The sequence below is a fragment of the Colletotrichum paranaense genome (assembly GCF_030867605.1).
Source record: "Colletotrichum paranaense strain IMI 384185 chromosome Unknown Scaffold_13.1, whole genome shotgun sequence".
NCBI lineage: Eukaryota > Fungi > Ascomycota > Sordariomycetes > Glomerellales > Glomerellaceae > Colletotrichum > Colletotrichum paranaense.
Genome location: NW_026848971.1, coordinates 181,091 through 195,251, shown reverse-complemented (window position 1 = coordinate 195,251; position 14,161 = coordinate 181,091). Strand labels below are relative to the sequence as shown.

Below are 14,161 nucleotides of genomic sequence, written 5' to 3'. Positions count from 1 at the left end.
TGCAATAGAATAAAGGAAGAAAAAAAAAGGGAGGGAAGAATCTGACGATTGGAAAACTTCAGACATATCGCGTCATGGGGAAAGCCTCATGATTCACGTAGTCGCTTTCTCATTACTAAAGGGCATTTTGCTTCATGACAGTGCAAGTCAGCAGCTCTCGGTCACTGGGCCGGCACTTGGTGGACCTCCCGACCCGTAAGCCGGCACTAACCCCACAATCCCCCGCGGTCTTGAGATTCGGTGTTTGCGGTATCACTTCGGCGCGATCGTCTCAGTAAGCTGGTCATGCGACCAGGTCACGTTCTCAAGGTGTATAGAGAGCTAAATCAGTGTGCATCAAACATCATTGCGCTTACCACAACTCTACCTCTATCTGCTGAGAGTGATGAGATAATTACGCTCTTTCGCGGTGATCAATTTTCTCCGAGATTTTTGCCTGGGTCACGCTGTTATGGGACATGTCTGGTAGTTGAGGGCGGGTTCGCAAACTTCAAAATGTCTCATGGATGTTGACTCGCTCATTGGGACCGTAAACCAGACAAAAAGGACGACTTGAACCGAATGGTGTTTGCGGTACAATGACTACCTTTATTTGGGCCCTCCATCTGGGCTAATGGAAGATAGAATCAAATCCAAAGTTAAGAGACACTGATGAAAACGGTATATCATGAAGGCTAAGGTACATGTATCTTGTGCATTTCAAGTTCTACACAGGGTTGAGTTGATGGACTGTCGTATTTGCTTCAATGAGGCACTGGCTAAATCTTGAGGCACACTCTCGGCCCCACTTATTCGGCTCCGACGGGGAAGACTTGTTGGTTCTACTTTGGGCGCTCTACATATCTGACAAAGGAACTTGCTATTCCGTGGCGTAGTGTCAGACGTTGCGCCATACAATAATTTTTTTGAAGTTCAGATGAATGAGATGCCCGTAGCATTTCCAAATTTGCCTGATTGATGTCGCATGCAAAACGTTCTACTTAGGAAAACCAAAGGCAGAGGGAAAAGTAACAATCGCCGGCTGAAATTCAGAAATGAGTCTATATGACAACCTGGGCAAGTGCCAATAAGTAAAATAGGGGAAATCCGATTTGGGAACTTCTCATCGCTCAAAGCCCCTACAGCACACGCATACGACCAGCCTAACTCATCGCCACGGCACGGTATTCTGTGATCCTCAAAAATGGCAGATTATCAACCGCCCAGCATTTTCCCAAAGACCGAGAACAGTATCTTCACGTCCTCCGCCGAAAAATCACTAGTACCAAAACCAATTCTTCCTCATCAAGAGTGAAGCGAGCAAGAAAGAAGTGAACAAAGACGAAGTAAGCAAAGGCAAAGCAGGCGAAGGCGAAGGCCCAGCAAGCAAGGACGAAGCAGGTGAGGGTGAAACTGGGGAAGTCGAAGTCAGCAAAGACGAATCAACCAAAGACAAAGCAAGCAAGGGCGGATTAGCCGAAAGCAAAAAGGCAAACGACTGGATTGTTGAGCTGCAAGGGGACGGGCTCGAGGGGACGATTCTAATGCTTGGAATCATCCATGGCCACTTTGACCAGGTACCGTTCAGCCTGAGCGTTCGCAGGCTTCATGACCTTCTCGTTCTCTGTAACAAATACAACGTGCTGTCCCTTCTACGACCTTGGAGCTGGCATTGGCTGAGCGCGATGCGCTCGAATCTGAACGAGCCGTATGTGCTCTGGGTCGCCTGGGAAACGGGCGATGTTCTGCTGTTCCGCGACATGGTGGTCAGGATAGCTGAAGGCGTGCCGATTTCGACTATCACCAGACCTAATGTGATGTGGGTGCAATATGGAAAACAACGGGTGCATTGGACACCTCCAAGTGGCCAGATCAATGATTTTCCAATGATTCCGCTTGAGTGTCTCCAAAACACGAGCGAAAATGATTTGTCAGGTAATACATAGCATCTGTTCTACTCTACACTACCTAAGCGTTGAACAAGAACGGCAATGTGTCTTGCCTAGAGAGAAAAAAGCTTTGCTCACACGTTACGTGTACCAGGCCTCATTGCTCTTACTCGTGTCTTGCTGATCGAAGCTGCTGTCAAGCCGTACCGCTCTATTCTATCACAGATGAAGAAAACTCACCCTTCGAACCTAATCACAATCAAGAATAATTGCGTAAAGAACTGCATTCCAAGCGGCGTCGGTTCTTTGGTTCTGGCGAGCATGACAGACAACTTCACTATTTGGGACCCTCGGCTACCTTTCCACTTCACAGGGCACTTGAAGCTGGTTGTGGACCATCCCTCTGGAATCAAGATTACTATTCCGCAAGGATATGGGAACTGTCTCAAGATGTTCTCAGATGAGTTGACAAATGTACGCAGTGTGATGACAGCAGCTCTCAAGCGCACAGCACCTCTTTCAAAGGACCAGCAGATGCATCTCGAGAAACGGGCCTCCCAACTTGGGTTGAGAGTAGAAAACGTCATGGACAAGGGCACGATGCACATGTTGTACGCACTCGGCAGCTGGGTTATTTGGTGATCTAATTCTTCTATATTCATAGAGGAAGAGAGGTATCACGTGTAATTACACATTTCTGTTTCTACACGTTCGTTGTTGGGCTTTCGTCTATCTAAATTACCTTATTCGAGGTCAATTATGACTATTTCTATTTCCTGGCACTACCTTGCCCAAGCAAGGGCTTCAATAACAATGTCGTATGCAGATTTGATAGTCCTTCAAACTTATTATAAACTGGGCAACAAGTTGAGGGAATAGAAAATGGAGTTAACATTCGTACACTAATTCTACCGGCCTAAGAAAACACCATAGGTAATATTTAGCAACTATCTGAGGTGATTAACATTACATAACCTTAGTAAGGCCTAGAGTAAGGTAGATAACGCTATCACGACGTTCTACACGTCAAGACCTCCCCTATAGACGGGCCATAGCTTACTACAGATTTTCTATAACTAGTAATTCATAAAGAAAAAAAATAAAAGCGCGGCGTACGAGGAAATACGCGGAGAATTAAAAGAAATATAAGAAGGTCCAAAACACAAAAGAGTTCACCCCCCCCGGTGCTGAACTGGGGGCTACATCTCTGGTGCTCATGCTGGGATTCGAACTTGGATACTCGTATGCGCTAAGCCTGTCGTCGAGTAGGCTGGTTGGCGAAGATAATTGATGTTGACCATTAACCATTCCACCACCACGCCACAGTTTGACCTGACCCCCGGCCTAGGGGGCGCCTGCTGTGCTGGTGACAGGAATTACGTTGGAGGGGTATATGAGGGCTTGTTGTGTATTCTGGTGGCGAAAAGGTTATCGGATGAAGGTTTGTGATGTGGCTGGGTGAACCTCAGGAAGGCGCGGCGTTGGTGATGTGGATGGTGGCTGCCCTGGCAACCATTGCGGTTTACCTTATTCACCTCAGCCATACGCTCAACAGTCTCGGGGTCCAGTCTCAGGTAAACACATAAAAAGTACGTAAATAAGCTAAAGTTTATGGTAAACCTCCATAAGTACCTCGACCTCGACATCCCTGGATGACCTCTTGTTGCAGTCAAGCCAGGTGGCTTGTAGCCATCGGCGAAGTCACATTTCTGGTCTCAAGTGCTGACATTCGTGATATCTGCTTGAGTATGTTGAATTCCTGGATGCTAATTAGTGCTACACATACAAAATGATAACCAATGCCAATAATGATGCACCCATGATGGCAAGACAGCAACCTTGGCCAAGGAGCCTTGCACGATGTGAAAGGAAAAAAGGGCAATCCATTTACGACGTTTGAGTGGAATGCCGCCCACTCATTCCAATGTGCTATTAGTAGTATTCACTGTTAGTATCTAGACTTGCGAAAAGCATGGTCTCTGACGTGGTTTGGGTAGATAATAACATCTACTCCTTGTTAAAAGCGGGACCAGCTACGTCGCACAGTCCCAGTTCAGTGACAAAGTACCAGTACTTGAAGTCTGCATGTATGCTGCTATGTTATCATTGTACGGAAGAATGATATAGCTCCTACCAAAACATCATTGGTATGCCCAATCAGTGTCTTGCTATGGACTCTTCCGAAGTATTGACTACTGCCGTCACTTCGGCTGTCGTAGTCTTCCCGGTAGCGTCAGTAGGGGCATCAACGTAGCTACCATCGTGGCTGCTGCCGCTTTCAAGCTGCGCATGCTTCGCTTTTCTGTAACGCACATGTTAGAATATCTATTCTCCTGAGGTTGTAAGGCAAGACCTACTCTTTGCGTTTGATATAAACATCGAGAACGTGCGTCGCAACAATGAGCGCAACAGCACACCCCAGACAGAAAGAGAATCCCTTGGGATAGCTTGGAGACTCAACAGTCGGGAATGTGAGCAACGGTGTCCAGGCTGTCGACGACTGGGCAATGATGGTAATCATGACAAGGGTGAATGACCGCTGTTCCGGAGAGTCTCTGAGGATGGTGTTGACCCAGCCGTGCAGGACACTGGACAGTGCGTTGGACCAGTACATCGTCGAGAAGGCGAACCACTTGGCACCCTCGGGCACGTCCCAGACGACAAGCATGATCAAGCCCGTGACATTCCATAACGAGGAAAAGGTGATAGCCCATGCGGGTCCAAGTACCAAGTCAGACAGGAAGCACGCCACGATGTTGTATAGGATCCCCAAGGCTGGCGCAATGGTTCCCATCTCATTGACCTGCGCCGGACTGTAGCGGCCCAAGCTCTTGATCCAAAGCAGGAAGCTGCCCGTGCTCTTATGGATACCGGCGTTCCAAAACAGCACATCGACAAGCACAACGGTCCAGAACTGCGGGCTGAGGAAGATCTGTTTAAGGTGTCCGAGCTTAAACTTGCCGCGGGTGACGTGCCCGCCGCGTTCCAGGCGAGATTTTGCAATCTTGATGTCGTGCTCATTGAGGATCCAGCGGTTCGGTTGTTCTACAGTGCCCGGGAGGAGAAAGTATCCGAGAATGCCGACAGGGATAGTGATGATCGCGCAGATGATGTACATCCAACGCCAGCCTGCCATCCCGTTGACACCTTCAAGACGGTGTGATGCTCCAGCTGCGATGAGGCCTGCCGTCAGGGTTCCGAGATTGAGTCCCGTGTAAAAGATACCTCCTCGCCGTGCAATTTCGTGCCCGCGATACCAAGAGCCTTATGTTGAGGTCAGCATTCTACTTCTCCAGTCAAAAGAGGCCAGTGACATCTCCTACCGAATACGTAGTGCATAGCGGGGAAGAAGGCTGCTTCGAAGAAGCCCACCATGAATCGGTACGCCGCCAGCTCCCCGAATGAGTGTGCTCGGTATTGCAGCAGGGTGAAAAGTCCCCAAAGGATATCCATCGCGGGGATGGTCCAGTACATGGGGATGTAAGTGAACAAGAACATGAAGGGCACCATGCCAACAACTGCGCCGACTGTATACATTGTCTGGAGTTCGACGAGCTCATTGCCTTTGAAGCCAAGCTCCTCTTTCATTCCTCCGACGTAGGCATTGTCTGTTTTGAATTAGCATGACGTTGCCAGATAGAAGAGGCAGAGGCTATCAACGGTCGTGAACATACTCAAGTTTGCTTGGTCTGTGTTACTTGTTAGCAGACCGACAGCCAATGAATGGAGAGCAAATGGCCATACCGATATACTTGACCCAGTACGCTAGAACTGCGTAGGGCACGACAATGAGATCGAGTTTGATGATGAACTTGCGCTCTTCGGGGGTGTCATCGTCTGAGTACCACTGGATCTTCCACCACTTCTTCCTGGGGACAGTATTGTCTGCTGTCGCCATGGTTGCCAGACACCTATGAACACACTTTCAAGTGTCTTCAAATTGATTCAAAAAGGCGGAAAGAACCAGGTTGAAAACTGAAAACTCTATTTCAAGGTCACCCAAGTCACCGGGTCTGGTCCATAGATATTAGCTGAATGCTGCCGATCGTGGACACCCCCTGCTGGGGAAAATCCAACATCACTATCGATTGCGCCAGAACATCTCGGACTTGTGCCATGCGAACCGCCCGTCAACCATACCCGGATTTGTGGGTAGATTCCCTCCCACCAAGCATCCCCGGAAGTCGGGGAGCACCCGACATCGCCAGAATGAAAGTCTTTTACCAAGGGACCTCGTGCTTGGAGGGGTTGCATATGAAAAGACCCTGCCGGGAGTTGGCCGACATGCTGAGCATGGCGCGGGGGTTCTACTCAAAGAATGAGACGCGCGTGGGGCGCGTGGCTGGCAGGAGGGTGTGGTGCGTCCAGACTCGATGGCCTTAGCTCGAGTCGGCCCAACGTCGTATGGATTATTGAGTGTGCTGATTCCAACTTGCTCTAGGGTGAGGATTAAGCCGGCAGCTGAATCTTTCGAAGGATTCCCAAGTGGCAATTGCGGAGTATCCCGCTGTAATTGTCCCTTGTCTGCGCCGTTGACCGGCAGGCCAGTAATGACGTGCTTAATGGCCTTGATGGTGTTAGATGTCACAGCCCGCGTAATCAAGCCATTGGTCTTACCTTACCTCATGATAACGACCCATACCTTGCGCGCCAAGTACAGCTAACATAGTCGTCTCCTCGTTTCCAGATTGCTAGATTTCCTTGCGAAAAGAGATGTCTTTCTGAAAAGTGAGTTCGGAAATTGCCTTTAACACCTTGAGAGAACAGCATGCTTTACATGTGTGAGTGCATAACATGAGCTTCATCGCCAAAGCCCGCCCTCTTCCAAGGCTATTGGTTAATGTTGGATAAGCTTGTATTTGAGACAGCAACACAACCAAAAATCAAAGTCGGAGCATGTCACCTGCAATGAAGTGGAGATCTCGGCCGAGTTCACATCCCCGCTTCACTAGTACGGGCCGGCTTGACTGATGGATGTTGAAACTCGGAAAGGGTCGTGATATCAAGACGTGGAAACGGGGGTCTTCATCTTCATATATTAAGCTGACTTCTACTGCGCTACATACAAAACACATGTTACCTAACTAAGCCTGACGTTTTGCCTCGACCTCCAGCTCAATCAACATTCCCGGAAGGGCCAGGTGAGGCACAGCAATTGCTGTCCAGATAGGTCGGTGATCGGGAATCCGTGCCTTCAAGCCCTGGACAATAAAATCGAAAGAGGTCCGGATATCGCATGAATATGACCTCAGTGAGTAGACGTCTTCCCATCCTCGGAGGCCCGCTGCCTTGAGGACAATGTCGACGTTCTCGATCGCCAGCTCAACCTGTCTTTTGGTGTCGTTCGCGTCGAGCGCGCCCGTCTCCGGATCCCAGCCACCTTGTCCAGCGCACTTCACGATGCCGTTGCCGAGGTCCACGGACTGTGAGTAGTGGCAGGCCTCGCCATAAATCTTTCCAGCGCCAGGAGGGGTGTTGAACTTGATTGAAGACATGGTTCTAGCTGTGTGGTGGGGATTCTGTGAGAATCATAATCAGTATCTAGCTCCGGGAAAACCAATCCATGAATGCATTGAAATCTTGCGATTTATGTGTAATAGAATATCTCAGAAACTCGCATACCCAGGAATTACACTGAAGGATTTGCTCCTACTGTTGACTGAGAGCAGAGATGTGGGTCTCCGAGGTCAAATCTGTCGGGTTCTTGGGGCGTTTTCAGGTGATGTGTACTTAGGTAGTATGCGGGAGAGCAACTGAATTCTCATGCAGAGGAAGATTAAGCGTCGTAAAACATGCTCTAAATGATGCAGCGTCGTCATTATGTAGGCTCATTGCTGAAGCCCCAGCATCATCCTCAATCATCGGATGTTTGGAGAAGGGGTCACCGACTTGGAGAAGTCACCGACAAAGTGGGTCGGGGCTTTGTTTCCAGCAGTGTTTGTGGGGAGTCCGCGTACCATCGTGATATGCTGTTGCAACCTGACATCAGCTGTACCTCGGCGATTTTTGCTCTTTGACGGAATGAACGGGTCCCTCTGGTGTCAATACATAGTCGGCTGTTCGTTCGCGAGATCCAGAGTGTGATACGGTCTAATGTGGAGTTCCTAGAGACTCGCTCTGAAACTCAGCCAAGATGTCAAGAGTTTTCCCCAAAACGTGTTGCGAATGCCTTTGTCTCAATCCCCTGTAAGACACTCCCCTAGAATTTCAAAGTCGACCACGACAACGTTCCTGCGTCGGGGTCAAGTGGCAATTCTTCGGCGTCTAGCAAATGTTGATGTGGCCGTGCCGAGTAATTTGACTGAACGTTGGTATGCTGCATCTTAACCGTTGGTCAGTGTAGAGGGCCACGCAAGACCAAGCAATGCTCTCATCAACGAGTTGGAACTCACCTTCTTTCAGAGAAGATACAGTGGCAGTATACTTTTCGAGCCACTTGCTGAGGAACACGGCAGATTCAAATGCCCACAAAAGGGCGTGCAGTACCCATGAGCTTGCCTGTCGACGGACGTAGTGCTGAAGGCTGGTACTAGTAGACTCTTCCAAACCTTGTGACACTGCTCGATACTTTGCAGCAAAGACCTAGCAGGTGGTTTCTCAAACCGAAACTCAAGCTCCTTGAGTGATGCTACGAGCTGTGATGGATCTGCCGCATAGTTCAAATCCGAGGGGAAAACAGCTCAAAGCTGGACGTGACAAACGAGACTACAGTTGCCTTGTGCTTTCCATAACATTGGCGAAGCTGTCATAGAAGACGTTTGAAGTCGCAAAAGACCGATGAATTTTCCCAACATCACTCTGCGAGATTGTGTGTTAGATACCCATACAGTCGATCTCCAATACCTTTTACTCGCATGAGTCGAGCATGTCCGAGATGAGAATCTCTGAAGGTATCCCAAGCGTGAATGCATCTTTTCAATTTTCATGCGTAATAAATATAAGACAGTAGAATGAAATGAACATCGGGCGGGAGTTTGCTCAATATCAACTCAGTTTTAGAAGCGCACTTGCCGGCTTCGTCATTATAATCGTAGGCCAAGACATCGAAGAGAGTAACTACATCGCCAGTATGATAGAGCCCTCGACATTGATCTCCTTCGACCACGAAATCATGAGAGAGCAGAGAGCTTAACGAGCGCTTGAATGCGCGTTGCAAGCCATCTGATTGTGATGCAATAGAGAAGCCTCACAAGAAGCCGTCGACGACAAGGCTACAAATAAGAATAATGCCGCTGCGTTGAAAAGTTCGAGTTGGGTCCGAATCAGAATCAACAGACTGCTGGTCTGTCGGGACATGAAATCTCGAAAGTCTGGAGTAGAAGAAGATTGCAGTAGCGTAAACCTCAAGTTCTTGAACAACATCAACGGGCTGCGCTACTCAAGAAATTCAGCGAGTAAGTGGTAAGGTAGGCGATGAGAGTGTCAAAGGAAGTCCGAGATGTGCCAGTCGTTAAGGTACGTCGCTAACAGCCTTTCTAGAGTGGGTTAAATCGCTTAAATGACTGTGAAGACCCCCCTCTCGATCTGTCCATCTATGATTCTTGAAAGGCGAACCGTCTGCTCGTTGTGAAAAGGGGAATGACATTCCGGACTTCGCACGGATGTATTGCTGACAACGCATGCAGTGCGGAATTTGTAACGAAATCGAGCCCGTGTATCAGAACGTTGTTCTGAAAAATCGAAAATGTGCTGTTCTTGACGTATTTTCAAGATGCAAGGCATCGATCACACGCTCGCTCACATGATGTTACAAAGTCCGGGTATTTTTTTTTTCCTTTCTTAATAGAAGAAGGAGATAAATTGGGATGATCTCAATGGTACAAGGTGCATTAGGTGTAAGTGTCACAGGATACAGGTGTATGATTTATGGTATTGGAGCGCGTTAGAACATCAAGCTAGCTACTTTAGAGACCGTCTGAATGGATTTCATATTTGGCTTCACAGCAAATCCACCATCGCCTGACTATCCTGTGGCCGATCTATGGTCACTCCATCGCCGTACTCAGCACAGAACCTTATCCAGAACGCATCTAGGATATTCGAGTTCACCCAAGTCTCGCCTAACAACTACTATCGCCTCCGTCTTTGAAAGCCACGATGCCTCCGGAAACGGACTGATAAAAGGTTCCACAGGGGCCCAAGGCGCCGCTGTTCCAATTGTCGTTGAAAGCGCCACCGCTGCCAGCGCGCACCTTGAACTTTTCTTCGCCCGTAACCCAGGAGCGGCCCATGAGATACCACACGTACTCGTCATCCGTCATAGCACGCTGGTCGTCCTGGACATAGTGGTAGACTAGACCGTTGTTGGTGGAGAGCACAGACACGCCCTTGGACTTGGTATCTTTGGTCCAGCGCACCGAACAGTTGCCGTGCTCGTCGACATCGACGCGCGTAATTCCGCCGGCCATACCTCTCATGTTGTTGAACTTGCCATTCATGTCCTGTCCGTCCTGGCCGGTGAAAAATGCTGGCCCGCCGTACGAGTTGAGTATCATGATTCCGGACTGTTTTTGCTGGGTATCATAATGAGCTAGCACGCTGTTCTGCACTGAGCCCTTGTTGTCCATAAACAACGGCACCTGACACAAGAGCTGAGCGCTACTTTCCGCCTGTGGCGCTTGATGGTACACATTGAGATGCAGGCGAGGAGTATCGTTGTCGGTGATGGCCACATACTTATCGGCAATCAACGCAGGCGTTGCACCGGAGCCGCGCGCCGAAATAGCCGTGTTGGGGTCAAGTTCAGTTCGTTCACCTGCGGAATAGGGAACTCGCCAACGTGTGCTAATCCCACCTTCAGAGCCGCTTTTAGTCGTCAGCGAATACATGTAGCCCGGCGCATTAGGTGTATTGAATTTGCCAGACGGGCTTGTGACCATGTAAACGTCGGTGCCTGCCACAGCTATTCCATTCTCGACCGTTTCGCCATCAAGCTGAGCCTTGTGTACTTTGTTGCTAGGCGTGATGTAGCCATATGTGGTTGAGTTGGCCAACGTACCGTTGGCGCTGGTGTCGAGCTGCACTGCACCAGTAGTGAACCAGATATTCTTCTCGATGTCAAACATGGCGTTGAGCAACTGATCACCTTCTTGCAGTTGAGGGCGCAGATCAACGGTACGCGTGGTTTTAAAGTAAGGGCGTCCCTGGCAAGTATCACGATGCACGACCCAGATCATGCCCTGGGCCGAACTGACTAGAACGTCGTTCGTTTTGACAATGTACTCCATGTATGGGATGTTCAGCGCTTGGTTGTCATCTTCTGGGTACCACGCCGCAAGTACGTCCATCGAATCCGGATCCAGTGCCACCAGTCCGTACTTCAAGGTGGTTGTATTGATGTAGCCCGACGTCAGTTGATTGTCTTGGCCCCAGAGGAAGACGAAGGCAGGCTGGGCTTTTGCGCTGGTGCGTGTCTTTACACCGCGCGGTCCGGGAAAGTCCTGACCGCCGGAATTGCCGCCATCGCTATGCAGCGATGACGCTTCCGGAAGCCAGATGAAAGGGGCCGATAATGGCTTGCATTCAGCTGCTTCGCCGGTGAATGGGACACTTGTAAGATTCTGGGAATCCTCAAGTACTGGAGCTTTCGGATACGAAATAGGGGTAGGAACGCCCTGAAAGAGGAAAACCGAAGGTCAGAATAAGTAACAGAGGCCTTACGATAAGAGAAAGCAATCATACTTGACATGAACCCGCAGGTTTTGCTACAATTCGGACGCTTCCCATTGCTAGCAGGGACGACCATAAGGGTACTCGGAAAAGGAGCATAATGGTGCAAGCTCTGTGTTAGACAATTAGCGAAGGGAAGATGAAACGGAGATTGATGAAACTCAGAAGAGGGTGTGTTGTATAGTGCTATTTGGTGAACGAATGTTGATGCCGATGGGCAGTGGCATCGCACCGGCTTTAAATCAAAGGCCCAGGCAGCCAAGAGCAAGTCGTCTAGCGAATCCGTTATCGAATAGGTAGATCAGGGATAGCTGCGGGCTTACAGGTTGCGAAGCTTCAAGATGACGTGGGAGAACCAGATAGCTCCGCAGTTCGCTCTTTCATAATAATATCCTGGCTACCGCAGTGCTAGATTGACACTAGAATGTGCAATTACAAGACTGACGGACACCTCGCGTTCGATCCGAGGCGCTAACTGATAGTAAGGCGGCTCTTCATACCATCGCATGTCAAAGCGATTGGGCAACTGGAGTGACACATTCAACGGCTCGGACTCCTCGGGATACCCGCAAACCACCAACAACGACCATTCTCACTTCAAACCCCGCTTCCCTGAAGGAACATCTTGTCTCTACGCCTTCCAGTCAGCTCTCACCAAATTCTTGGCCAAATGCTCAGGTTCAAATAATGCAACACTTGCAGATCTTCATTTTCCTTCCAGTCCAGGGGAGACTAAATCCGGATCTATACTAGGCCAATGTCCTACAATCTTATCAACCCATGCATTGGCATTGGCATTGCTTGAGCCAAGTAGATGCCTGACCGCATCCATCGCGTTCTTCGCCCACTTCTCTAAATACCACTGGTGCTCGATTGACTCGCAAGTGGCAATGAACTGTGCAAGAACCACTAGAGCCGCAGTATTCCTTTCATGCAACAGGGCGACAAACTCCTGTGACACCATTGCTGTCCACTTCATTAACCAAACAAAATCATACCGAAGCGATTTGTTGTCACGTCTAGATTGCCATAATCGTTCTTTCTTGGCCTCCAAGAGTCGAGCAGCGCCGTCATGAACCTCTTCCAAGCAGGTAATTGCAGCGGCACAGATATTAGCCTCAGATCTCTCAACTGTGCCGTCACCAACTAATTCTTCCAGACATTGTGTTCGGAGAGTTTTGTACCACTGCGAAATTGTCGGAGAAGTAGACCAGAGCGGGAATTGGTTTGCGACGGTGGAGGTGGTGATCAGATGACGATACGCTGTCGTTTGAAAGGCCCCCGTATCGAGTCCAGCTCTGACTATGACACGCGTACCTCGAGTGGCCACAAATATCTCCATTAAGTGATCGAAGACCATTTCTAATCGGGAAGTCTCGCCCGATGCAGGCGATAAAGTTTGTGACAGGACGGTACTTTGCTCATGGTGTTCCCCATCCAGGTCGCGTTGGTTCCGGTTCAGTGAAGGAGAGTGGTCAGAGACGCCGGCGGCAGACGTGAAAGCTATCAGGACGGCCATGGAGTAAACCGGACCTGCCGGCCATGGTTGTTTGGTACGGACTGCGAATTCCTCGTTGCCGCTGAAGTCTAGAGCTTGCAGCTTGCGGCGGTATTCCGGCATGGCCTGATCTTGATGATATCTGAAAGCACGCATATAGTCACGATGCGTGTAATTTTGATGATTGTGTTGACAGTCATCGTTGTTTGTAGATCCGTGCTTACTGGCAAGATGCAGGGCTGAGATAGCGAGCATGCCATGGAGGAGAAAGGGGCACGATGATGCGTCGCTAACGATGGTGGTCTGCCAGGCATCGATCACCGAAGGAAAGCTACTGAACGTATGTACAGTTGCCGTAGAGAAGTGACTCATCAGAAAAAGATCGAACGCCCATGATGTTGCTTCAGGGTGTTTAATGTCAAGGGTCGGGTTGTCGCACAACTGTGAGGCTGGCGGAGGAGGGTTTTGACTATCCAGCAGACTGCAGTGTTCCTTCCTTCTGATGCAATTTCCGCAAGGTGCCCTTTCATTGCACTATCAGCATGTCGGTAAGCATAGGTCTTTTGATGGGAGCTTCAATTGTGTCCGAACAAAATCTCATCATTCATTGCGTCCGATGTGTAGGGTAGCAAATCACATACTTTAACCCGACGCTGCTTGCAGCGGTCGCACCCGTGTCGGGACTTAGTCGCACTGCGTCCAGAAGGCATGCTAGGCGCGTGGCTGGTGAGCTCAAGAAAGGTTAAATGAGCTCGTAGGCTTGAAATCGCGAAGCGGAAATCTAGGAAAGATCGCATGTGCTTTATGACGTGGATTGCCGGAGACTATGGTGCTCTGATGGGTTAGAAGATGATTGGCGTCTGCTGTTCACCCGTGGTTGAGATTGTGAGAAACCCGAAGTCACCACGAGCCCAGGTCTTCAGACTAACGAGATATGGACAATAGACAGGGTTAATCATCCTTCGCACTGCACCTAAACCTCGCGTACTACCCGAGGTCAGCGCAACCAGCAGATTGCGCTGCCCCCATTTCGGCGCTAAACCTCGAACGCATGGCTTGGGTGCTCGCGTGTAAGCGCCGCCCCGGTAAGTGCCGCCTCGGGTTTCGGATTCAACGCACACTGGTT

At 49.6% G+C, this 14,161-nt stretch overlaps 5 protein-coding genes across 5 annotated transcripts; 1 reads left to right on the top strand and 4 right to left on the bottom strand.

Moving 5' to 3' along the window:
• Nucleotides 1-1,183: 1,183 nt before the first annotated feature.
• On the top strand, nt 1,184-2,510 carry CPAR01_13528 (uncharacterized protein; the record flags this gene model as incomplete). Its single annotated transcript, XM_060497781.1, has 3 exons — nt 1,184-1,239; nt 1,292-1,914; nt 2,023-2,510. The coding sequence occupies 3 exons, from the start codon at nt 1,184-1,186 to the stop codon at nt 2,508-2,510; spliced, it is 1,167 nt and encodes a 388-aa protein (XP_060343249.1).
• A 1,515-nt stretch (nt 2,511-4,025) lies between these two features.
• Nucleotides 4,026-5,766, bottom strand: CPAR01_13527 (major facilitator superfamily transporter; the record flags this gene model as incomplete). Its single annotated transcript, XM_060497780.1, has 4 exons — nt 4,026-4,170; nt 4,226-5,132; nt 5,192-5,476; nt 5,583-5,766. The coding sequence occupies 4 exons, from the start codon at nt 5,764-5,766 to the stop codon at nt 4,026-4,028; spliced, it is 1,521 nt and encodes a 506-aa protein (XP_060343248.1).
• A 1,186-nt stretch (nt 5,767-6,952) lies between these two features.
• On the bottom strand, nt 6,953-7,363 carry CPAR01_13526 (endoribonuclease L-psp family protein; the record flags this gene model as incomplete). The annotated part of the gene is made up of 1 exon (XM_060497779.1): nt 6,953-7,363. One exon carries the CDS (start codon nt 7,361-7,363, stop codon nt 6,953-6,955), a length of 411 nt encoding a protein of 136 aa, XP_060343247.1.
• Nucleotides 7,364-9,928: 2,565 nt separating this feature from the next.
• On the bottom strand, nt 9,929-11,419 carry CPAR01_13525 (uncharacterized protein; the record flags this gene model as incomplete). Its single annotated transcript, XM_060497778.1, has 1 exon — nt 9,929-11,419. A coding segment is annotated over one exon (1,491 nt), but the record flags the coding sequence as incomplete, so codon positions are not given.
• An 824-nt stretch (nt 11,420-12,243) lies between these two features.
• On the bottom strand, nt 12,244-13,832 carry CPAR01_13524 (uncharacterized protein; the record flags this gene model as incomplete). The annotated part of the gene is made up of 2 exons (XM_060497777.1): nt 12,244-13,569; nt 13,677-13,832. The coding sequence occupies 2 exons, from the start codon at nt 13,830-13,832 to the stop codon at nt 12,244-12,246; spliced, it is 1,482 nt and encodes a 493-aa protein (XP_060343245.1).
• Between the last annotated feature and the right edge of the window lie 329 nt (nt 13,833-14,161).